Genomic DNA, 24,938 nt, shown 5'->3' with positions numbered 1-24,938 from the left:
AACTCAAACAGGGGCTCTGTATCAACCTAGAGGGGTGGGGTAGGGTTGGAGATGGGAAGGAGGTTCAAAAGGGAGGGGATATATGTATACCTGTGGCTTATTCATGTTGAGGTTTGACAGGAAACAACAAAATTCTGTAAAGCAGTTATCCTTGAATAAAAAAAAAATCATAAATTAAGGAAAAAAAAGAGACAATTGAAAGAAAAGGAGCTGCCTGGGGCACAGAAAGAACTTGATGACGGATGTTGAATATTTGTAAGAAGGGCTGGGAGAGGACAGCATATTCTGTGCCTCGTGAAGGACGCATCAAGCTAAGGCAGCACTCTCAAAAGGCAGAAGCTCAACATTGCTGCAGCGAAAGTGCCTGGTTGATTGCATCTTTATGAAGCATGTTGTGGATTAGGGTTATTCCATTCAAACAGAGATGAGGTTAGAAGGTCTTCCCTTCTGGGTGAGTCCATCTGATACGGATGTTGAGGGCCAAAAACGATGTGCATGTCCACCACGACCCTGGCACACAGCGGAAGCCAGTGGCGGCATCAACCGCTCCTGAGCCACCTGTCTGCCTCCTTTCAGCTCTACCTCTTCTTCTGCAGGTAACTGTTCTTAAATGCTGCTTCTCACTGTGCCTGCTGCCCTTTCTTTCCCCCACACTTGTCGTTAAGATAAGCAAGAGGGACGAAGGCTAACAAGATGAGCAAGGATCCAGTCATATGAGAATCTCATCCACTAATCCTGGTGATCAGTTACAGCTATTTCTAGAATTACAAGTCCCTCGAGCCTCTTCATTAATCGGCTTGCAGTTATTCATTTTTCCCACACCTTCTAGCCCAAATTTGCTGTGACACCCTACCGTGTTCAAAGGAGTGTCTCACGAGCAATGAAAAAAAGACAGGGTGTCTTTAGAATATTAGTCTGCAGCTGGTTTAGTTAAACCTCTCCCCACCCACGCTATACTACATTGATTAATTTGTAAAGAAATGGCTAAATGAAGATATTAATTATTTGTATTTGGTGCATATGCCCTCATGAACACCATTATATTTTAATTCACTTTTTAACAAGTAAGCCGATATTATTTTTTAATGATTTCCCATCTGGCATGCATGCTAATAAAGAAAATAAATCTACTAATTTATGCCATATCAAATTTAACCTTTTTTGGGGTACTTTCTAATTACATAGTTCTGGAGGAAATCAAACTGGAAAAGCTAGGTTTAATCTTCTTGCCTTTTAGTTCTCATACACAACCATTTAGTGAGAGAGAGAAATGAAACACTAGTTTTTAGAGTGTTAACAATATGAGGTCAGTTATCTCTCTATTATTTGTCTTTATTTTCAATCAGGCTTATGTAAAACCTGAATACAGCAAGGTAAACTGGTTATCCTGCAAAATATTTCAGGGCCATCCAAATCCTCAGAGAATTCAGTTATGTTCTGTGTCATTTTGATGGGGTGGATTACGATCAGTTTTTTTTGAAATTCTGTGAATCACATGTATGTATGGTAATTCCCTATTTACTTATTTACTTCACATGATACAAGCATGTGGGCTCAAGAGATTATACATATACACATACATGAGGCATTAACGCTTCTAGGTGCTAAATCTGTATGAGTCAATTTGTTTCAATTTGGGGAATAATTTTCTTGATTCAAATTGTGCATATTATGTATCTATGCACAGTTGTGCATGTTGTTAATAAATGAAATTAGCAAGAAAAATTAAATATAAAGATTTGGATATTAAAGAATTTTCACATATTTTTCAACATACAGTTGAAAGTTTTCAACAAAAATTATATTGCGATATAATGAAAAACGTTATGCATAGGCTTTCTTAGATGTCTCAGAATGAAAACCTTACTGCCATTTAGGGAGGTTGTGGATTGTCTGGAGGAGACCACGTTCTTAGTGCAGCATTTGAGTGAGTCACTGATTTAACTCACTGACGATGTGAAACTTTGGGAGGTGAGACACTTCAGGGGAAGCACAGTTGGTCAGTCTCCACTTTGAGCCCATGGTTCTTGGGCCTCGTACGAGGGACACCGGTTCTGGAAGGCTTTTTTCTCCCTCATCATTACTTACCCTTATTCTGTGTTTCCCTCTTTCATAAACAGCTTGTGCTCCCCATCTCGCTCTTCCATTTAAGGGAATATTTACATTGCCGCCACATCCTTATCAGTGGGGAGAATGCAGTGTTTTCTCCATTCTCCCTGGACAAGTGCTTAATCCTTGTATTTCTAGACTCAAAGACAGTTCATTCCCCTGCATTCAATTCTGTGCCCTGGTTTAATATCCTTTTACCTGGGTGCTGCCAGTGCTGAATTGAATCTAAGGGCTACAATCAGAAACACATTTCCTTGCACCAAACTATTGTTATTGCCTCTAAAATTTATTTGAAAGTGTTGTTATTGTTCAGTTTCTCAGATGTGTCTCTTTGTGACCCCATGAACTGCAGCATGCCAGGCTTCCCTGTCCTTCACCGTCTTCTGGAGCTTGCTCAAACTCATGTCCATTGCATCAGTGATTCCATCCAACCATCTCATCCTCTGTCGTCCCCTTCTCCTCCCGCCTTCTGTCTTTCCCAGCATCAGGGTCTTTTCCGATGAGCTGGCTCTTCACATTAGGTGGCCAAGTATCCGAGCTTCAGCCTCAGCATTTGAAAGTGTAGCGAATCTTTAAGATAATGGAAAGAAAATGGAATTGCCTGCCAAATGATGTCCTATTTCTTGCTTACTATCCTCATGACTTTAAGCAATTTTCTTAAGTTTTCCAAGTCATTGGTAAAACGTCAGTGACAGGACGCCTGAGAGAGTTGGCAGGGGAACCACACAGACTAATGAACATGAAAATACATCCTGCAAATCACAGTGCAACAGAGCTATGTCTATTCTTACATGTATGACAAAAGTAGGTTTAAAAAATAATCAGCTATCTAGAAATAATTCTGCAATAACCTAAATGGGAAAATAACTTTAAAGAGAGTAGATACATGTATATGTATAATTGGCTCACTTTTCTATCACCTGAAATTAACACCACATTGTAAATCAACTATACTCCAATATAAAATACATTTTTAAAAATAAAAATAATATGTTGTGATTCAACTATACTTCAATAAAATTTTTAAAAGAGTTTAAAAATAAAGAATAAATAAAAACAATACTCATCACTCACTCAAGAAACCTGCAATCTTTGTATAACAGCATTGTCCTAGAAAGAATGTAATATATATCTAGGTTTTTCCCAGAAAATAAACCTAGTCGTATTCAAGTACTTCAAATATATATTTGCGTCCTTTTGCTATTAATGCTCTTTGTGTATAAAAGTCTTATCATTATTTCTTTTTAAATTTAAAATAATATATTCTTTGCAACCAATTAAATTGAACTGAGTAGCAGATTATTTTTTTTAAAGATTTCTAAATGGATATTCTGTAATGACTCATCCAAGAAAATATGTTTTCTATTCAGAAGTCTGCACTTCTATTTTATTCTTTAGTCAACCACATAATTAACCATATAGCCTTAAAAATGTTTGCTGTATCAATCAACCAAAGGCCAACCAGTCATTTCTTCATTCCTCCATTTAGGGGAGTGCCCAGGTACGTGGGTGGTGGCAGTGGGCTTTCCATAAAATTTGTGATGGAAGCCGGTGTTTGGTTAGTAAATACACAAGACATTTTTTCCTTCAGTTTGATAATGAACTTATTGATTCAGCTTAGCCTGTGTTTTGGAAACCGAAGCTCACTGAAGGGCTTGGTAAGCAACTCTTTGGGTTTCTCCCTCATAAGACGGCAATCTAAATGCCTAGCCTGAGCTTTCTTATAAAAACCATGAAGCTGAAATCTCTGCTTTATTTCAACAGCTGGTGGCCTAAGCTGTTAAATTGCTCTGCTAATGCACAAATCCAGGAGTTTAGAAAGTTAGAAAGGAAGAATGGAACGTTCACCCGTGGCTCTGACAGCTCACAGCACTGCCCTGAACTCCCAGCCCCATCCTGGTGGCCGTGTCTCGAGGCGCATCGGTGCTTCGTGTGAAGGCATTTTCACTCCGGTGAAAATCACCATGGGATTGTGCTCGACCTTCGTGAGAGGCTCAGCAGCTAGCTTCAGCCATTCATTCTGTAACGTAATTCTCAGTGTTAACAGGGGAAGTATTGTTCATAGTCTTATTCCTTGACAAAAATACAACTTCTTCATAAGTTAGATCATTCACAATAGTCTAGAACATTAATGCTTTCTTTTTGAGTCACCTAGAACCTCCTTCTAGAGCTGAGATATGACTGGTCCCTGTTAAGACATCAAAACCCAAAGCACACAATTAGAACTCATGAGACTTGGACCGGCACTTGCTCTTTCCCTAACTAGCTGTGCGGCTTAATCTGTGCTTTGGTTTCCTTGTCTGTGTGATCCTGGAGAGGTCACTTGACTTCTTTCTGCCTCAGTTTTCTCCTCTGTGAAAGGGGTTAACAGAAGTGCTTACCTGTTAGCATTGTGAGAAGAGGTCAATGATGCGATGGTTCTGAAGGTCCTGGAGCAGCACTGGGCTCATATTAAGAACATGTGTGTTATCTTATAATAATGTAATACTGACCTGCTTTGTCATAATTCCTGTATTATCTCATCTCACAGGCTACAATGAAAACCAGATGACTCGGTAAATTTTATACTAGTTTGTATTGCTACGTAGTCGATTACCACAAACGTATCATCTGAAAACGATGCCCATTCTTTGTCTCATAGCGTCCATAGGTCAGAAGTCCAGTTCTAGCCTAGCTGAAGTCTCTGCTCAGGGCCCCACAAGGTTGAAATTGAGGTGTCACCTTGTGTTCTTTCCTGTATCTCAGGATTCTCTTCCAGTCCCACGTGGCTGTTGAACACATGTCATTTCTTTACGGTTGTGGAACAACATCTATCGTTCCTTGGTAGATATCTAGGAGGGGTCTCTCCCAGCCACCAGACGCTGCCCGCCATTCCCAGCCATGTAGTCTGTCCCAGAATGTGACAGTTACTTTCTTCCACGCCAGGAAGAGCGTGCCTCCCTGCTTTCCAATTCCTTAACACCAGAGGAAGAAAACTCTGCTTTAAAGGGCCCACCTCATTAGGGTAGGCCACTCAGATCACCTCCCTTTAGCCCAAAATGTAATGTGATCTATCTCATCACGCTCAGAGGGTCCACCCTGCCTCGGGGAAGAGATGGGAGGTGGTGGTGGGTGAGGGGAGAGGAGTCAGGGGAGGGAAACAGATTTCTGCCTTCAAATGTGACAAGAAGTGAAAAGTAAAAGTGATATACAAATATGAAATGCACGTTATTGTAATTTCATTACTGTTATCATTACGATCATGATAACCAGTTTTTAACCTCATACAACACTATTCCACTTATTTTCAAGGGCTTAAGTTAGCTGTAAAGAGTGCTCTAATTCATTTTGAAATGATGTGGTTCGTGACTCCTGACTTTCCTATTCTTTTTAGGGCGTTCATGTCCCACGTTCTACCCTCTGAGCTTTGTCCCTAAATCATGACACTCCCCATGAAGTCACTCCTCAGAGAAATGCACTTCTGTTGGAGTCACCAGTTTATAGAGCTCAGCCCTCATCGCATTTACAGGGACACAGCAATCCTGAAATTCCCCGTAGATTAGTTGTACTTAACCAGCAACCTAAATGTCCATCCACAGATGAACGGATAAAGAAGGTGTGTTACATAGATAGAGTGGGATACTACTCAGCCATAAAAAGGAAGGGAATAATGCCATTTGAAGCAACAAGGATGCACCTAGAGAGTGTCGTACTAAGTGAACTAAGTCAGACAGAGAACACAGAAAGCATATGTTATCACTTAAATGTGAATCTAAAATCTGACACAAATGAACTTACTTACAAAACAAACAGGCTCACAGACTTGAAAAAAAAAAAAAAAACTTATGGTTCCCAGAGGGGAAAGTGGTGGGAGATAAAGCAGGAGTTCGGGACTAACATATACACACTGCTATATATAAGATGAGCTTGCCGGGAGAAATATCAATAACCTCAGATATGCAGATGACACCACCCTTATGGCAGAAAGTGAAGAGGAACTCAAAAGCCTCTTGATGAAAGTGAAAGTGGAGAGTGAAAAGGTTGGCTTAAAGCTCAACATTCAGAAAACAAAGATCATGGCATCCGGTCCCATCACTTCATGGGAAATAGATGGGGAAACAGTGGAAATAATGTCAGACTTTATTTTTCTGGGCTCCAAAATCACTGCAGATGGTGACTGCAGCCATGAAATTAAAAGATGCTTACTCCTTGGAAGGAAAGTTATGACCAACCTAGATAGCATATTCAAAAGCAGACATTACTTTGCCAACAAAGGTTCGTCTAGTCAAGGCTATGGTTTTTCCTGTGGTCATGTATGGATGTGAGAGTTGGACTGTGAAGAAGGCTGAGCGCCGAAGAATTGATGCTTTTGAACTGTGGTGTTGGAGAAGACTCTTGCGAGTCCCTTGGACTGCAAGGAGATGCAACCAGTCCATTCTGAAGGAGATCAGCCCTGGGATTTCTTTGGAAGGAATGATGCTAAAGCTGAAACTCCAGTACTTTGGCCACCTCATGCGAAGAGTTGACTCATTGGAAAAGACTCTGATGCTGGGAGGATTGGGGGCAAGAGGAGAAGGGGACGACAGAGGATGAGATGGCTGGATGGCATCACTGACTCGATGGACGTGAGTCTCAGTGAACTCTGGGAGTTGGTGATGGACAGAGAAGCCTGGCGTGCTGCCATTCATGGGGTCACAAAGAGTTGGACATGACTGAGCGACTGATCTGATCTGATCTGATCTGATGTGACAGACAGAGAAGTTTATTCACAGGCAGCCTGACTGAGCTCCAGACGATGCACATGGCTATGCATTTGTCCTTTGACCAACACTCACAAGGATATCATATCAAAAGTTTGAAAAATAGTAAAATACAAGTATAAAATAAATACAAATATAAAATAAAAATAAAAATTCAATATATTAAAAGAGTGACATAAGGAAAGATTGACAAATGATTGCATCTTCCCTGTAAATGAAATAGGGATTTTAACCTAGAAATCCAAACAAGAAATTTCTGGTATTTTGTGAATACAAGCACCTTTAGGGAAGGGATGAATTTCATATCCATACAGAGATTACTAAAGCTTTTGTATGCACAATAGTGTACTATTGGAAAAAAAAAGAATACAGACTACAGACTATACCTGTGTTCAAAACTGTCTCTGCCGCTGTTTCCAGGATGATCACAGATGAGTTACTTTTCCCACTGAGACGTGGTTTCTGCCTTTTTAATACTGTCTACTATGCACTGTCTACTGTTTTAATACTGCCTACTGGGAGGTGTTCTAGGGAGGAAGGGAAACAACCGATACCAAGGTCTTAGGACAATGTCTATACGCAGGGAGAATTCATTTAGTATGTGTTGCCTATTGTTCTTCTTATTATTTATTTATTTTGAATTTTAACATGTGGCCCAAAGTCTGCAATGCATGAAGTGCTCAAAAAATACTTTCTTCACCCTTCTCCAATACTTGTTTTTTGAGTTGAACTGGATCTGTCAAAAAGAGTGTTTTGGATGTTGTCAGTCTGAAATAACTTAAGAGGTGGCTGTTCGTTGAATTTAACACGATGGCCTTCCTCCCTTCCTCCTTCCCGCCCACCTGGCTGTCTTCCTTCCATCTTCTCTTCCTTCCGGTCCTTCCTTCTCCTCCCTGTCTTTCTCCTAACTTCTCTCTCTATTCTTTTTTCTCAATCAGATATTATTTTAAATTTTCGAACAACCTATGTCAGCAAGTCTGGCCAAGTCATCTTTGAAGCAAGATCCATCTGCATCCACTACGTCACCACCTGGTTCATCATTGACCTAATCGCTGCCCTGCCATTTGACCTCCTGTATGCCTTCAACGTCACAGTGGTGAGTCCTTGTAAACACGCTGGATGGAGCAAAGCTCTAAATGATAAAATGACCAGCAGAAATCAAGCATTCTCTTGAATTTTTATTGATAATAACTGACACTCTTGAAAGCATTCAGTGCTCCCTGCTAACTCAATGCTCCCTGCTAACTCAGTGCTCCCTGCTAACTCAGTGCTCCCTGCTAACTCAGTGCTCCCTGCTAACTCAGTGCTCCTGCTAACTCAGTGCTCCCTGCTAAACAGACTTTCAAGAAGGAATATTACCATTTTGGGACCAGTCATGCAATTTGCTGCTCGAGTAACCAATTTAGCAGGCAAAACTTTACCAAGCATCTGTGCAAATTAAACACTGACAAGCCTTCCCAAAGGAAATTATATTCTCTATCAAGAATTTAAAAACATAGTTTTCAATATTAAACAAAGTGATCAATATTTCAAGTACAGTCATTACTTACTTCATAATGAAGACTGAACGGTACTCCTGACTATTTAGTACAAATCTGTGCATTTGTTAATTGCCTGCATAATAGTATTTTTCTTTTCTTTTTCTTTCCATATATATATATATATTTTTTTAAGTTGGGAAGTTGAGAGTGTCAACATTGCTAAGAGGTTTATAACTCAACTGAAAGGAAAGCTCTGGGGGAAATCTAGTATATAATATCAATCAGTGTTAAACTAAATTGCTATCTGAAGTTTTTAAAGTGCTTTTCAAGACTGAATTTGACTAGATAAGTATACTGTAATGAAAGTATAATGACTTAAAACAAGGCTTCTGCAAGACTGCCAAAAAATATCCCAAAGAAATATATAATGCATAAAATGATAAGAAAATTTTTCCAAATTATCCTGGAGAATTGTTAAATAAGTGGTGTCTCATAGACTTTGCTGTAAATCAACTTGCTACTTTGTTTCTAAATACTACTAATAATTTATATATTCCATTTTTCTTTGGGTACTGAAAAAATAACATAAACTTAAAAATATATATTATATAATATAAAGTATTGAATATATATAATATAAAATACATAAGATGCTTAGATATGATTAAAAGTTTCATTGCCTAAAATTAACGTGGGTAAAGAATTTAAGAAGTCTAATTCTCATAATTTGATGAATTTTAAATGCTTGTACACTTTTGCTGTGCTTTTCTATCTTTTTTCATTTTCACTTGTGAAATAGAGAGCATGAATTCTTTATAAAGGTGAAGTTATAGATCAAATCTATGTCAGAAAGTAAGAAAAGAAGGAAGGAAGGACTCTCTCTTATCAGTGATATTTTTTTCTGCTTTTCAGAGGGCTGAGCATATAATCATTTAACAAACTGGCTTATAAGTTTGTTATTCCTCCCAATAAATTAGTCAGTATCAAATATTCTATTTGAATAGAAAAGCTTGTTTAAAATATTATATTTATTTCCCAGGAGAGCATAAGTTATGGGAAAAAGTCTGTAAGTTATACTTCTGTTACACTACACAGACTTAACAAAACAAAAGCAGGAACAAACAAACAGGTAAACAAAAGTGCTGATTTTCCAGACTGAAAACGCATCCAGTTAGTGCGTCTCCACAGGTGACAGCCATCAAAAACGCAAGACAGATTTTAGTTTTGGCTGTGTCCACACTTGCTGAAGGCAAACGTTTTATGCACAGCTTACATATTCATTCATTAAAACTCACTATGTATAAGTCACCACGAGAGGCACGACAGATAAAATTATGAACGAGTCATAGAAAGTATGACAGAGTGAAGAAGGCAAATGTATGAATTCAAGTTTTGTCGCTTACCCTCTGAGTGACTTCCTGGGGGAGTTAATGTCAAAATAGGCCCCAAACCATAAAAATTCCTGCAGGGTTTCTGAGCAGCCTTAAAAAGGCAATCTTTCTGTAAAATACCTTGCCAAGTGTCTCACACCTAGAAAGACCTCAGCACATGTTAACGAGTTTTTTGCTTTCTTTAAGTTGATAGCCAGGCGATGGCTATGTCCAGCTGGTAATGGGAAACTTCTAATTCACAGGAGTTTTCAATGAAGGCGTTCCTCATCATCTTGTAGCTATCTACAAGGTGCTGGTAATTCTCATCAGTGACAAATTTACAGCAGCAGCCCAAGAATGAGAGGAATCCTTTCTCTTTTTCAGATTATATATTTCCATCTAAATCAAATATGCCTCTTTCTTGCACCATTCATCAAGAGCCCAGATTCATGTTTTACAGCAGGAAGTTGACTCCAATAGGAATACATATAATTTTCTTAAACTGCCAGCAAAATCCCTGGGGCTGCCTCTTCCTGGGCTCCCAGGCTCATCTCTCTTTTCATGTCATTTTGCAAATGGCTGTTGTTCTTGTGGAAGGGCAGCTCCACATTCGTCCCTCAAACATCCCTTTTCAGAGAAAATGGGGAGCTTGCGTGCATCCATACTCTATGTTCAAGATGGTGTGTTCGTCTGCTCAGGCAGCTGTAGCAAAATAACATAAACTGCCCAGCTTCAACAACGGGAATTTATTTCTTGCAGCCCTGACAGCTGGGAAGTCTCAGATCAAGGTGTTCGCCAGTTTGGTTCTTGGTGAGAGCTCCTTCAGGCTTGTAGAAGGCTGTGTCCTCCTGTGGCCCCCAGACAGGGAGCAGAGGGAAGGAGACTGGAGGGGGTGGGGAGCAAGAGAGAGGGGGCCCTGGTCCCTTCCTACAGAGACGTTAATCCCATCTTGAGGACCCCACCGTCATGACCTCGTGCAAACCTAACAAACCTCATGTAAACCTCCCAAAGACCCCATCTCTAAATACTGTCACACTGAGGCTTAGGGTTTCAGGATATGAAATTTGCAGGGACACAGTTCAGTCCACAGTAGATGGTTATCCCCCATCTGAGACTTCTGCTCCAGCTTTCACTTTATGTACAAAATTGTCATCTATCTATCAGATTCACCTACCTGTTAAATAACCTCATGCCTAGTAATTCCTCTAAGCCGCAAAGCAGAGACTGCATCTGGCTTATAATCGGCTGGAGAAGAGAGAGACGAGAAGTGGGTGGAAGGAGAAGAAAGTAAACTCAACCTAGAAAGCTGACAAAATGGGATAAAAGACCACAGCTACCTGGCGAGTTCCTCTATTACATGACCTTAGGACTTTTTTTTTTTAAGCTGTACCTCATTGCTTGTGGGATCTTAAATTCCCTGCCCAGTGATAGAACCCGGGCCCCCTACAGTGGAGAAGTGGAATCTTAAACCACTGGATCTCCCGGGAATTTCCATCCTTCCGATGTTTTTATATTCAAATATAGAATAATTCCCAAGATCACAACTGAACGCGCTTTTATTGATTACCTATTGTTACAGTAAGCCTGTGGTGTTTTGTATCTTCACATAACCACTTATCCATTCATTCATTTAACAGAAATGTGTCAGGCACTTTTCTAAGTACAGTTTTTCTTGGAGATATGGGAAGATGGCTGGAAGAGGAAGAAATTGGAAATCAATCGAGTCCAAATAATTACAAAGGCAAACTCTCCAAACTTGCTGGCCTTGTTTATGATTCTGCCTATAAAGCAAAATTATTCTCAGGTGTAATCATACCAACCACCTGCTGGCCCTTTATTTATGGTTCACCCCTCAAATTAGAATAGATCAAGGAATTCGTCAAACTCTGTTTGCACATGAGTTAATATATTATCTGACTTCTCCTTTCTCTCGGAAGGTGTGAGAAGCGTGTAGATTAGTAACAGCATTGGGTCAAGACATTGGCCTTTCTGGTGGACTCCAGGGTGGGCATTTTTCAGTTGAGCCCTAAAGTCAGGAAAATAACCCCTTAACTATAAGAATTTTTTTTTTTTTAGTTCATACGAAGGCAGAATCTAGGAGATTTTTCCAAAATGTTGTTCCATTTGCTTTTGGTTCCCTAGGCATGTTAGTTTAGCAGAGAGCTCAGAATGTCTGTGCTTCGGGCAAACGTTTTCTCTATTAGGAACGTTAAAAAGAAGAGAGCAAACACGTGAGGCAGGCAGCGCTGCTGATATTTGTGAGAGGATCTTACTCAGGTTTTTAGGTCTGGTTATTTAAAAACGAGAAGCCCAAGTTACCGCGTTACCACTCCAGTGATTGACTTCAGTCTGCACAGTTTTCTGGTGAAGCGGCTCCCTTCCATGAGGAGGGGAAGCGGAATGAGAGGAGCTTCAGTCCGAGTCCCATCCCGAGTTTCAGCTCTGTATCAGAATTCTAGAAAGTTACGTTCAGTCCCATAAGTAGGGGGGAAAGATGGGCCTTAAGGAAGATAAGCACTCACTCAGAGACATCAAATGGCCCTCCCAGTCTTTATCTTACCAGCTTCCGGTGCCATACGTCAAGAAAAGACAGAACCGGTCCCAGCGGAGCGCTCGGCGCTGCGTGCGCGGCGCCAGGCGGCCCCAGGCCCCCGCGCGGCCCCTGCGCCCCCTGCGCGGCCGCCGGCTGAGCGCTGTCGCCCTTCCAGGTCTCCCTGGTGCACCTCCTGAAGACCGTCCGGCTGCTGCGCCTCCTGCGCCTGCTGCAGAAGCTGGACCGCTACTCGCAGCACAGCACGATCGTCCTGACCCTGCTCATGTCCATGTTTGCCCTGCTGGCGCACTGGATGGCGTGCATCTGGTACGTCATTGGAAAAATGGAGAGGGAAGACAACAGCCTTCTGAAGTGGGAAGTGGGTAAGGCCTTGCTTTTGTCACGTTTTCCATTTTTAAGTGAAAAGGAAGCCTGTCTAGAATTTGGGGAAGGTGAAAGATAAGCCTATAAATATTGACATGTGTATTCTGACTGTGAGTTAGTCTCATTTTGCGGAGATGTGTGGAGAGGGACCATGATACAAGTGATCGCTTTTGAGTGAGTTTTCTGAACAGCCTTGCGTTTTTCTCAAAGAACAATGGGTTAAGGTCTCAATGGTGAACTTTTAAAAATGACCAGCATGTGCATAGAAATGTTTAGATCTGAAGTCAGGAGTGATATTATCTTGAAAAATCTGGTGGAGGGCTAGTAACAGTAAACCTGGCCAGTAACTACAATATTTTTAAATCATAAGAAAATGATCATTTGTATCTGAAATGGCAAGTTAATAATAGAAAAATTTTACTATTTTCTCCTTTTTTTAAAAAAGAGAAAGAACACTATCATACTGTCCATATTTAGTATACTTTGAGAACTTGCAATGATAAAGAAGACGGGATATTTACAAATATAATTTGTAAAATTTTATGTCCCCATAATCCATGGGAATTTAAGGGAGTTGTTCCAAGTGTTACATAATTCTGCATAAATGAATCTGAAATGTTCTGCACATGTGCATATTTTTAAACTTATATCAACCACAAGGACTTTATAGAAAATGAAAATTCTGAAGGCTATAACCCTCTATTTTAAAATATCTGTGTCCTTCTCACAGTCTTTCTTTTTAGAGAATTGTCACAGTACCTTATGTAGGGTATTTTTTCTTCCTAATCTGACATTTAATCAGAGAATCTGTTCCTTGGCTAGCTAGAAAATCCTTCATTTATCTTCTCCAAAAATCAATCTTGGACTTTTGAAAGAAGCTCAGATCTTTGCACAGAGATAAAGCTGCAAGAGATTCCCAAGGGAAAAAAAAAAAAAAAGCTCTAAGTTCTTGTATGAGCACTTAGTGGCAGAGAGCATTTAGACTATCCCTGAGTGGACTCTCGTAAGTGCCAGTCTTCACCACAGGGCATATGCAAAGCCTTCAGAGGGCATCTTTGGAGAATGAGCTGGAGAACTTAAGAGAGCAAGTTCAAGGTAGTGAATCTCTTGTCTGCTGCTGCTGCTGCTAAGTCACTTCAGTCGTGTCCAACTCTGTGCGACCCCATAGACAGCAGCCCACCAGGCTCTGGAAGAACACTGGAGTGGGTTGCCATTTCCTTCTGCACTGAATCTGTCTAGGTTCTTAAAAATGTTCCTACACGTCTCAGTTTTGTCCTGGAGCTACACAAAGAAACTGATGCATCCAATAATTTTCATCTCAGAATCATGTTCTTATGTTCCTTATCACAACATTGTTCTATACTTTACTGTAGACATCCATTCTCAGAAATGAAGTAAAAAAGAGCAATAAAGTCATACAATGGAGGCTAAAAATCCTACATAAAGAGAATATGAGCTGGAAGAGAGAGAGGGAGAAAAAGAGGGGGACAGAGAGATGGCGAAAGAAGATTTGACTAAAAGGATCAAAGTCTGGGTTGTACTTGGATTAAAACGTTTCCTGTCCTTCAATATTGTTTCCTTCTTTATAAGTTTGTCCAGAATGCTTCTTCATCGCAGACTCTAGCGTGGTCCTAATGTTGTCCAGTGAATTACAGCACTAAATCTCTGCCTTTGTTGTGAATCCATATTAATTCTGATTTGTGGTCAGTTACCTGGTTGCCTTTTGGACCTGACCTAATTTCCCTCACCTATGCACTCATATTAATTCGCAAGGTTAGTCTAGTCTGAGAGTCTCCAGACAAGGAAATTCAGCTTATGCACACTCCCAAATTCAGCTGTAGGAGGAAAACTTTGTGTTTCATTTCCAATGTACCAGTCCTGCTGCAGACTGACTAATCAGCTTAATGTTTTTCTTCCAACAAATATGCAGAAATATTTATTTTCCAAGAAAGAAGGAGCCACCCCCTTGAACTGCTTCTGCATTGCCCCCTACCACACCTACTCTTGGTCAGGGTATTACGGCTCAGTGTCATGATGGGGCCTTATAAGCTGAAAGTCAGTTCATAAAGAGAGTGTTGGCAAAATGCAGCGATGGGAAAACCCTGGGCTGAGGGCAGTGGGTCTCTCCTTTCATCACGACTCCAGCATCCATCAACCGCGAGCTTTGTCGTGATTTTGTTCACCTGCCTGGGCCTGTTTCCTCATCTATAACATGAGAAAACACGCTAATAACTTAAAAGGCTATTTCAGGTTCCACGATTTATGACTTTAATGGAAGAACAAATTCAGTTTTGTGTACTTAATATATCTATTTCCTATTACAGTTCAGCGCCCATATTAACCCCAGAAGCAGCCATCCAATGTCAACAACTTTGAGGGATGTGTCAGGGAGGGCGACTTCTGATGACAGCAGGTCAAGGAAATGATACGTTTCTCTAAGTTACGATTTAAAAAATAACAGAGCATTTATCTGTAGAGAATTAGATTTCCCGTCCAAACACCTCTTGAGATGTGGTCAGGAAGGTAGTATGTTAATTATGTCTGTCAATATTGGGTTTTATAAGCTTGGCTACAAGGACTTTCCCTTCTCCTAAAATTACTTGGATCGTTTGTTCCTTTGGAACATTTTCCAGCTGAGATTTGGACACAAATTAAATAATTATGACCTCTCCTACCTAATTTTATAATGAAGCAGCTGAGAGTCTAGGCTAATTTAGTTTTTACTATGTAATTTGTCCACTAATAATATGCTTTACCTTTTCTGATCCAATTACCATGAATCAGAAAATTCAACACACACATAAAACTTGATTAGAGAACACATTGTTCTTTATGTTTTGACTAATATCAGATGTAGAGAACAGATTCATCTTCCCAAGGAAGAAAATGGAACTTCCTTTCTCATCACTGTTAATTTCCTTGAAATAATTTTTTCCCTTTTGTCCTTGACAGGCATGCTTCCTGAAAGAGTTCCAATATTTTGCATCAGACCAAACCGAAGCTAACCTTTAAAAAATATTTTATAATGTCCCTTCTTTATAGTATATCTGTTTTTGTAAGGAAGAATTAATACTCCTAAGGTCAGTTCCGTCAGAGGCAAGTTATAAGCTGATTTGCCTGGTGTTCTGTGTTACTCCATATTTTTATGTGTTCCTGTACCATATTTTAAGGAATTTGAGGTTTGGCTTATTGTTTAGTGAAATTTTAGGCTGGTGAAAGGTGGTTGTTGAACTAAAAGACACTGGGATTCTTGGCCCCTGGAGGAGAAGAATTCAATCCGGGGCCAGAGATGAGGCTTGATCGCTCAGAGCTTTTGTGTAATAAAGTTTTATTAAAGTATAAAGGAGATAGAGAAAGCTTCTGAGATAGATATCAGAAGGGGGCAGAAAGAGTACCCCCTGCTAGTCTTCAGCTGGATGTTATATAGTCATTAGCAGTCTGTTAATGAAAGAAAGGAATGTCTTAAAACTCAGAATGGCACCAGGCCCCTCACCCATAAGATGCATTTTGGGATAATCTTGGCACCAAATGGTTCATCCTGGACCATAAAATGTTTAACTTGAATCTTGTAGAAGGGAAGATTACCATACAAATAATTTCATTAACATAGATTAGGGGAACAATATCTGAGTATAACATCCTGGTTTGTCAAGTAGGTTCTAAGCCATTAGGTGGAACTGACTTGAAGACAGAGTCTGGGGTAAATAGTATTTACCCTAGGTAAATAGTACATTAGCACCAGTTCAGTTCAGTTCAGTCGCTCAGTCCTGTCCGACTCTTTGCAACCCCATGAATCGCAGCACACCAGGCCTCCCTGTCCATCACCAACTCCCGGAGTTCATTCAGACTCACGTCCATCGAGTCAGTGATGCCATCCAGCCATCTCATCCTCTGTCATCCCCTTCTCCTCCTGCCCCCAATCCCTCCCAGCATCAGAGTCTTTTCCAATGAGTCAACTCTTCACATGACGTGGCCAAAGTATAGGAGTTTCAGCTTTAGCATCATTCCTACCAAAGAACACCCAGGACTGATCTCCCTTAGAAAGGACTGGTTGGATCTCCTTGCAATCCAAGGGACTCTCAAGAGTCTTCTCCAATACCACAGTTCAAAAGCATCAATTCTTTGACCCTCAGCTTTCTTCACAGTCCAACTCTCACATCCATACATGACCACAGGAAAAACCATAGCCTTGGCTAGACGGACCTTTGTTGCCAAAGTAATGTCTCTGCTTTTGAATATGCTATCTAGGTTGGTCATAACTTTCCTTCCAAGGAGTAAGCGTCTTTTAATTTCATGGCAGCAGTCACCATCTGCAGTGATTTTGGAGCCCAGAAAAATAAAGTCTGACACTGTTTCTGCTGTTTCCCCATCTATTTCCCATGAAGTGGTGGGACTGGATGCCATGATCTTCGTTTTCTGAATGTTGAGCTTTAAGCCAACTTTTTCACTCTCCACTTTCACTTTCATCAAGAGGCTTTTGAGTTCCTCTTCACTTTCTGCCATAAGGGTGGTGTCATCTGCGTATCTGAGGTTATTGATATTTCTCCCTGCAATCTTAATTCCAGCTTGTGCTTCTTTCAGCCCAGTGTTTCTCATGATGTACTCTGCATATAAGTTAAATAAGCAGGGTGACAGTATGCAGCCTTGAGGTACTCCTTTTCCTGTTTGGAACCAGTCTGTTGTTCCATGTCCAGTTCTGTTGCTTCCTTACCTGCATATCAGTTTCTCAGGAGGCAGGTCAGGTGGTCAGGTATTCCCATTTCTTGAAGAATTTTCCACAGTTTATTGTGATGCACACAGTCAAAGGCTTTGGCATAGTCAATAAAGCAGAAATAGATGTTTTTTTGGAACTCTCTTGCTTTTTCCATGATCCAGCGGATGTTGGCAATTTGATCTCTGGTTCCTCTGCCTTTTCTAAAACCAGCTTGAACATCAGGAAGTTCACGGTTCATGTATTGCTGAAGCCTGGCTTGGAGAATTTTGAGCATTACTTTACTAGAGTGTGAGATGAGTGCAATTGTGTGGTAATTTGAACATTCTTTGAGATCGTCTTTCTTTGGGATTGGAATGAAAACTGACCTTTTCCAGTCCTGTGGCCATTGTTGAGTTTTCCAAATTTGCTGGCATATTGAGTGCAGCACTTTCACAGCATCATCTTCCAGGATTTGAAATACCTCAACTGGAATTCCATCACCTCCACTAGCTTTGTTCGTAGTGATGCTTTCTAAGGCCTACTTGACTTCACATTCCAGGATGTCTGGCTCCAGGTCAGTGGACAAACATTTCCATAAGAAAAATGCATTTGTTATCTCAAGGTTTAAGAATAGTTAACTTCAGGTGAAACCAGGTGTCATTATGGCAACACAGTATTTTAAGAGAAACCTCCTTTTAAATTTATATAGAGAAGGAAAAAACATCCCTAGTTTGTTTCCTCTTGCCGCTTAAGAGAGATAAAAATGTCTGACACTTGCAGCCTATTTCCTCCGTTTGGAGACCCCTGGCCTTCCTGCCTGTTACCCTCTCACTGAGAAGGACCGTAGTCCAGCTCTTCGACTTTATGGTGAGAAATCCAGCTCCAGGTTCACAAACTCTTTCATGGAAGGGGCTTTTGTCAACTGTGCCCACCCCTGCTTCCTTACTGTGGTGTACGATTCCTGGTGTATGGAAATGTGTAAAAAGAGGTTTTGAACGAATCAACATTCACGGTCATTTCATTACTAAGTGACAATCAGGAGACAAGAGCCTGGACCCCTCACTCCTTGTGTTACTGTTTAGTCACCAGGGTGTCCGACTCTTCACGACCCTAGGGACCGCAGCCAGCCAGGCTCCCCGTCCTTGGGATTCTGGAATACTGAATAGTCCAAGAATACTGGAGGGCCTGACCCAGGAATAGAACCCGTGTCTCTTATGTCTCCTGCATCGACAGGCAGGTTCTTTACCGTGAGTGCCACCTGGGAAGCCCGTATAACTGATTCACTTAGGAACTGATGCAACATTAGAAAGCAACAATACTCCAATAAAAAGTTAATGTAAAGAATGGAATCCAGGGAAGAGGTGAGATTTCTGTATTAGTGATGATTCTTGATTGCAAGCAGAGATAGAAAAGGAATTCGTTAGTAGGACATGCAGACTCAGAAACAGAAAGATGGAGAATAAGACTTGGGAGAAGAATATGAGCCAAGGCAGCCCCAGATGCCCCAGTGCAGGCGGCTCGGCTGCTGACATTTTGCAAAGATGGCCCGGATGTGTGCCTGCCTTTGTAGGTGCCGTGAGCGAGAGTCCTGACCTTCTGTTCATCTGGGATTCACAGTCCCTGAAAGCAGAATCTGATTGGCCGAGCTTCTATCAGATGCTCAGACACGCACTGCCAGGCGAGGGGGGACCCCCACCAGTGACCTTACACTTTCGTGGTTAGAAGTGGGGCCCTCTGTCTTTCTATTACTATACACAGTGGAGAGGACCGCCTTCTCATAGGATTTTAGACAGCCCCCACTCAAAAAAAAAAAAAAAAAAAAAAGTCTTATACAATAACATCTTCACCTAATGCTCAAAAACACACTGTAACATTTATAAAAGCATTCAGTAAAATGCGTCTGTAAATGATCATACCCTTCTCAGACATCATAGGTCAGATGGAATTAGCTGAAAGCTGGGCGTGTGACAGCCCTCGCTGCATCCTCCTCCCTGTGTCAGTCTGTGCTGCTGTCCTAACAGTGGTACTTAGCAGGCTTTGCTTCCTCAGCGAGGCCGCACCATGGTCTATAGCTCTCTTTTGTAGCCACAATGCTACCTTGCGTTGTTTCGAAGTTATCTCTGTTTCTAAGGCTGTGACACACTGAACTTTAAATGATCTGCTTCAACGTTAGAGATGAGAGTATATTGTAATAGAGGGAAGCTTTTTTTTTTTAATCTTGTTAATCTTTTAATCCTTTGGCAGGAGTACTCTCATCCGTTGGAGATGTCTAAACCTGTATCTGTATCACTGAAAAAAAAAAAAAAAGCCCAAAATCTAGAATGGGAAGAAAAGGATTAAGTAAGATGCCATTTTCAAATTTTCATTGACAATTTTAATCCTAAATCTCCTGATCCTCATTGGATAAAACATCATAAAAAGCTGATTGATTTGAAAGACTCTCTAGTTATTAAGGCTTAGCCTTTACAAGCCTCATATAATGGGGGGGAAATGACCAGGCTTATGATATTGTGAGCTGATTATTTCAATCACTGTATCAAATTTCCCTCAAGAAAGCAGAGTTGACTAGCACTCTACATTTTCAGGTTCTGTGTAAAGGATTACAAAAACATTTTTAGATAACCTTGATCTGTAGATTCTCATTCTTGGGAATATATGAAATTAAGAAAGGGGAGAAAAAGCCTAAAATGAAGTTTTCTAACCATTAAAATGGACCCTAGTGATAGATCCCTGGACTTAATTTTTTTTTTTGAAGTTTTGTCTTGAACTTTATACTGAAATCATGTGAGGATTGTATTAAAAAAAAATTCTAATTCTAGAAATTTTGAGGTGGAGCCCAAGATCCAGCATTTTTAACCATCTCCCCAGTGAGTGGGACCCCACATCACACTTTGAGTAGCAAAGTTTTAAAAAGCCTTCTGACATTTTGTGAATTTCATACTCCCAGTTATAAAGTCCTAAACCAACACCAATTGAATTCTTCTGATTTTTTCATTTCTCTATGCTTTTCCAATCCCCATCACATCTGCAAACTAGTTCATACATGAACAAGAAATAAATTTAATGAGTAGAAAAATAAGTTGGAAATTGATTCTTTCTTTACATTTTTTGGAAATGATTTATATTAGATTAATATTTAACTTACATTTATTAAGTACCACCTACCACACACACAGTGCAGTGCCTGACTGTGTGCATTATCTCATCTGATCTTTATTAAAATCCCACGTGGCAGACATTTTCAACCCCATTTTACAAAAACACAGAAACAAAGCCCTAAAGCTTGAAAATTTTGAAATTTCCTGGAAATTTATTTTTAAACTATGAAATATTTTTAACACAAAAAGTTTAGAATAAATATAACGGTCCCTTTCTAAAACTTACATCTTTTTTAACATTTTGCTTTAACATATTTATTTTGTTTCTATTTTTAAAATCAATGCAATATTACAGATAAAACCAGAAGCCCAGGACTCCCTGGTGGTCCGGTGGCTAAGACTCTGCACTCCCAATTCAGGGGACCCAGGTTGGATCCTTGGTCAGGGAATTATTAGGTCTCACTTAATGCAACTAAAGGGCTTCCTTGGTGGCTCAGATGGTAAAGCATCTGACTGCAATGCGGGAGACCTGGAGTTCGATCCCTGGGTTGGGAAGATCCCCTGGAGAAGGAAATGGCAACCCACTCCAGTATTCTTGCCTGGAAAATCCCATGGACAGAGGACCCTGGTAGGCTGCAGCTCATGGGGTCGCAAAGAGTCGGACACACCTGAGCGAGTTCACAAAGCAACTGAAGATCCTGTGTGCTGCGACTAAGACTGAGCGTAGCCAAATAAGTAAAATAAATATTAAAGCCAGAGCCCCACAGTCCTTCGGTTCTGCCTTGCTCTTTCTATCTTTCCTCCTTTCTATTCAAGTCGGTGCATACGATTTTCTCAGATGCTGTTGCTACAACGCACATAGATTAGTAAAGCAATATATGATATTGTCTTCCCTCATTATTGTTGTTCAGTCATTAAGTCATGTCCAACTCTCGTGACCCCATGTAGCCCACCAGGCTCCTCTGTCGGAATTGCCCAGGCAAGAGCACTGGAGTGGGTCGCCATTTTCTTCTCCAGCTTTCCCTCATTATCTTCCATATAAATCATCACACATATAAGAAGTAGTAGTAATAACAAGGATAATGATAATAGCAACAACAACCATTCACGAGGCTTTCTCAGTGCTAGGCATTAAGGCATCTTGTAGGAATTATTCATTTAATCTTGCCATAATTTTATGATACCAATACTGTTACCATCTTTATTTACAGATGAGAAATCCAAGGCATGTGGACTGTATGGCTTGCCCCAGATACACAGATAATACACACAGGAGCTGGGATTTCTCTCTTCTTTGTATCTCTTTACATTCTCATTGAACTCATTTTTTCTTAAGATCAGTCCATCACAGTTATACATCTTACATGTTTATTTTTAACTGTTTAATAGAATTCTGTTGTACAATGAGCCAGCTTTCTCATCCTTTTGATCCATGCTTTCTCACTCTTTCTTATCCATTCCCTTACTGGGTGGATTCGCACCTCTCACTGTGACAGATAGTGGGCAATGAGCAATCAGATACAAGTTTCTCTGTGTTCATATGCGAGAATTTCTCTGGGTCAAAGGCATGTGCATCTATAGAATTAGCACAAGTTGTGAATTCTTCTGTGAAGCAGTTGTATTAATTAATTATTCAGTTGGTCATATTGTCCACAGAGCTTCATCAACAGTTGGTACCAATGTGTTTGAAACTTGTGAAAATCTTGGAGGGTGTTGGGGAGTAGAGGGTATAAAAAGTGTCTAATTCTTATTTAAATTTTCATTTCCTGAGTAAGTAAGGTAGAACAAGGCAGAACATATATATATTTTGCTGGAGAGAGTCATTCTAATTTCCTTTTTGGTAAATTAGACCCTCAATTTCATTAATTTGAAACTTCTCTTCTTTCCTAAATAATGTATTTAACACTATACACTTCTAAGCGTTGAAGTCTCAAAAGTTGTTACTCAAATTATATGAAATTTCTGAAGTTAAAACTTTGCTACAGATTTCTAATTACATTTATTTGTTATCACAGAGTTTGATCTCTGTGATACTGATTCTTCAGTGTCTGTTGAAGCTTAATTGAATATGTTCTTTATGTGTCAGGATATTATTATGTACATACAATTTTTTAAAATAATTTTTAGTTCAAGATTTTATATATGTCCTTTATGTCAAGCTTCTGAATTTAATTATACATATGGTACAGATCCTTATTAACTATTTTCTGACCAACTATATATAGAAATTTTATTTGGTGCTTTTTCAGATCTCTGTTGATTTTCCATAATTTTTTGGTCCCATTTTTATAATTCCAGTTTCTTATTTTTGTCCATTAGGTCAAGCTTCTGAATTGAATTTAAATATTATAAAAGGCATGCTATCTTATTGTATTGCCTCAGTTTTACTTTATTAACTGAAGTTCATCATGTGCTAATTTTCTATTCATCTAACTCTTGCAAAAGGTGAACTATTTCCTCATGGATTTTGTAATCTTTTAAAAAAAAGTTTATTGTGAATTCATCTTTAATAGAGCTTCTTTCTTGTAGGATCCTATACAGATTGAATGTCAGTCACTCAGTGCGTCCAACTCTTTGTGACCCCATGCAGATTGAGTGTCAGTCACTTGCTCATGTCTGACTCTGTGTGACCCCATAGATTGTAGCCCACCAGGCTCCTCTGCCCATGGGATTCTCCAGGCAAGAATACTAAAGTGGTTTGCCATTTCCTTCTCTAGGGGATCTTCCTGACCAGGGGTTTGAACCTATCTCCCGCATTGTAGGCAGATCCTTTACCATCTGAGCCACCCAGGAAGCCCTGTGCAGACCGAGCTGTGAGAATATTCAGAATTCTGGTTGCTGTTTGTATGCTTGCTTCTGCCGAGAGCAGTAGGATTTACCCTTGCCCTGGGATCAAATGTTTAAAAATTTCTTAGCTTCAGGGTTTCAGGGCTTCATGGAGAATATACATTTAGATACTAATGCATGCAAGGCACAAGTCTAAGTTTTTTAAATTCAAGCTGCTACTTGGTTTCCACACTCTGGTTTCCCTCGTGGTCTCTGTAAGCTGTGGGATGAATTACTTCCACCCTGCACCGTGTGTGTATCACACGCGAATATCCCAGCTGTGTGCCAGGTGTCGGTTCCAGTGTCGGTAGGACTTCAGTGTGCTTCCCTCTGCACTGTGAGAGAGCCATCTTGCAGCCCGCAGACCCGAGACCGGACATTGTCAATTCTGACAAGCTGTGACCCCTGCCTCCCCAACACCATCCCCACCACAGCGTCAGCAACAGACTTGCTATTCGTCATTTTTGCATATGTACATTTTACTTCCTCTTTTGAAATATGTATATTTCCAGGTGTTTCCATCAGAAAGGCTTGCACGTAAGGTAAGTTCATAATCTTGCCAGAACCACAGTCTTCATTTCTGCCCCAAAATAACATAACCTAAATTCCAATGTGATGTTTTTGTATATTACCTTTGAAATATACAAATGGTTGTAATCTAACACATAAAAGGCCAATTGAATAAGGGTTAATTACTTAAAACTTTATTCCCATTTGGAATGCCTTTATGGGGGAAAATCGTTTAAACTTAAGACCTCAAATCTGAAATTCTTCAGGCAGAATTGTTCAGTTACCAGGAAAATAAATTATGTCGCTGTCTTAAGAAGACATCATCAAATGTGTTTAAGATACAATTATTTCTTTCCAGCGAGTATATTAATCATAGCAATTCTTTTGGAATAAGTGACAGTTTAATGTTCTGCATATTATTTTCCTAAAAGACTAAAGATGTAGAAAAAATAAAGCAGAAGAAGACCTCTCTGAGATTGTTGCATTTAAATCCTACAAAGTTCTCAGTATTTACTATAAAAGAAATACTCAGACAGAAAAGAACCTGCCCACGATGCAGGAGACCTGGGTTCGATCCCTGGGTCAGAGAGATCCTCTGGAGAAGGGCATGGCAACCCACTCCAGTGTTCTTGCCTGGAGAATTCCATGGCCAGAGGAGGCTGGTGGCCACAGTTCATGGGCTTGCAAAGAGTTAGACATGACTGAGCGACTGACACAAGTATTTGTTGAGGCCTTAAGAAGTATAGTATTATGAGCTGTGAGCAAAACAAGGAATCTTAGAGCCTGCCTTCAAGAAGTGGACTTTGTTGTTAGAAATTCAAGAGGTGGACATAAAGATACGCAGAATTTTTCTTTTTTTTTTTAATATTGTTTTGGCGTAAGTTTGTACAGGCAAAAACTTCCTTGATAGTTCAGAAAGAAGTTGAAGTGCTTCTCACTGAATCTCCCTGCAGATGGCACTTGAGCTGGGGTGCAGAAAATGAGTACTGCTTTGAGAGGCTGCGTTAGACGACATTTAGGTGGCGAGGCGGAGCTGGGCACAGTGTGAAGAAGGCGCAGAAGCAGGAAATCTCACGGTGTATTTGAGAAATGGCGAGTGGATGAGGTGACTCTGTTTAGTCTAGAAAACTCTTCCACAGACGGGGTCACAAAATAAAAAGCCTAGAAGAGAAGGGGGCCTACATTCATGGAGCAA

The 24,938-nt window shown here is 40.2% G+C and overlaps 1 protein-coding gene and 1 long non-coding RNA gene across 4 annotated transcripts in view; one reads left to right on the top strand and one right to left on the bottom strand.

The window, feature by feature from the left end:
• The window catches only part of KCNH8 (potassium voltage-gated channel subfamily H member 8), a 492,266-nt gene that overhangs the window by 317,700 nt on the left and 149,628 nt on the right, over nucleotides 1-24,938 (top strand). For both annotated transcript variants that reach the window (XM_086367258.1, XM_086368133.1), the window contains exons 6-7: nucleotides 7,787-7,944; nucleotides 12,408-12,615. In XM_086367258.1, the coding sequence (XP_086223384.1) occupies nucleotides 7,787-7,944; nucleotides 12,408-12,615 (366 nt within the window). The remainder of the gene's footprint in view (nucleotides 1-7,786; nucleotides 7,945-12,407; nucleotides 12,616-24,938) is intronic.
• On the bottom strand, nucleotides 2,375-9,955 carry LOC147378839 (uncharacterized). 2 transcript variants are annotated; one of them, XR_015152746.1, is made up of 4 exons: nucleotides 9,733-9,955; nucleotides 4,491-4,549; nucleotides 3,958-4,129; nucleotides 2,375-2,679 (listed from the first exon to the last, which is right to left on the bottom strand). It is a non-coding gene; the product is annotated as an uncharacterized LOC147378839 (long non-coding RNA). The 2 variants fall into 2 exon arrangements; XR_015152608.1 differs by lacking the exon at nucleotides 4,491-4,549 and having other exon boundaries at nucleotides 9,733-9,918.

This window comes from Bos grunniens, chromosome 1, assembly GCF_055505025.1.
Source record: "Bos grunniens cultivar Pamir isolate PY7600 chromosome 1, Bosgru_T2T1.0, whole genome shotgun sequence".
Taxonomy (NCBI): Eukaryota; Metazoa; Chordata; class Mammalia; order Artiodactyla; family Bovidae; genus Bos; species Bos grunniens.
This window is presented reverse-complemented; position numbering and strand designations above follow the sequence as displayed.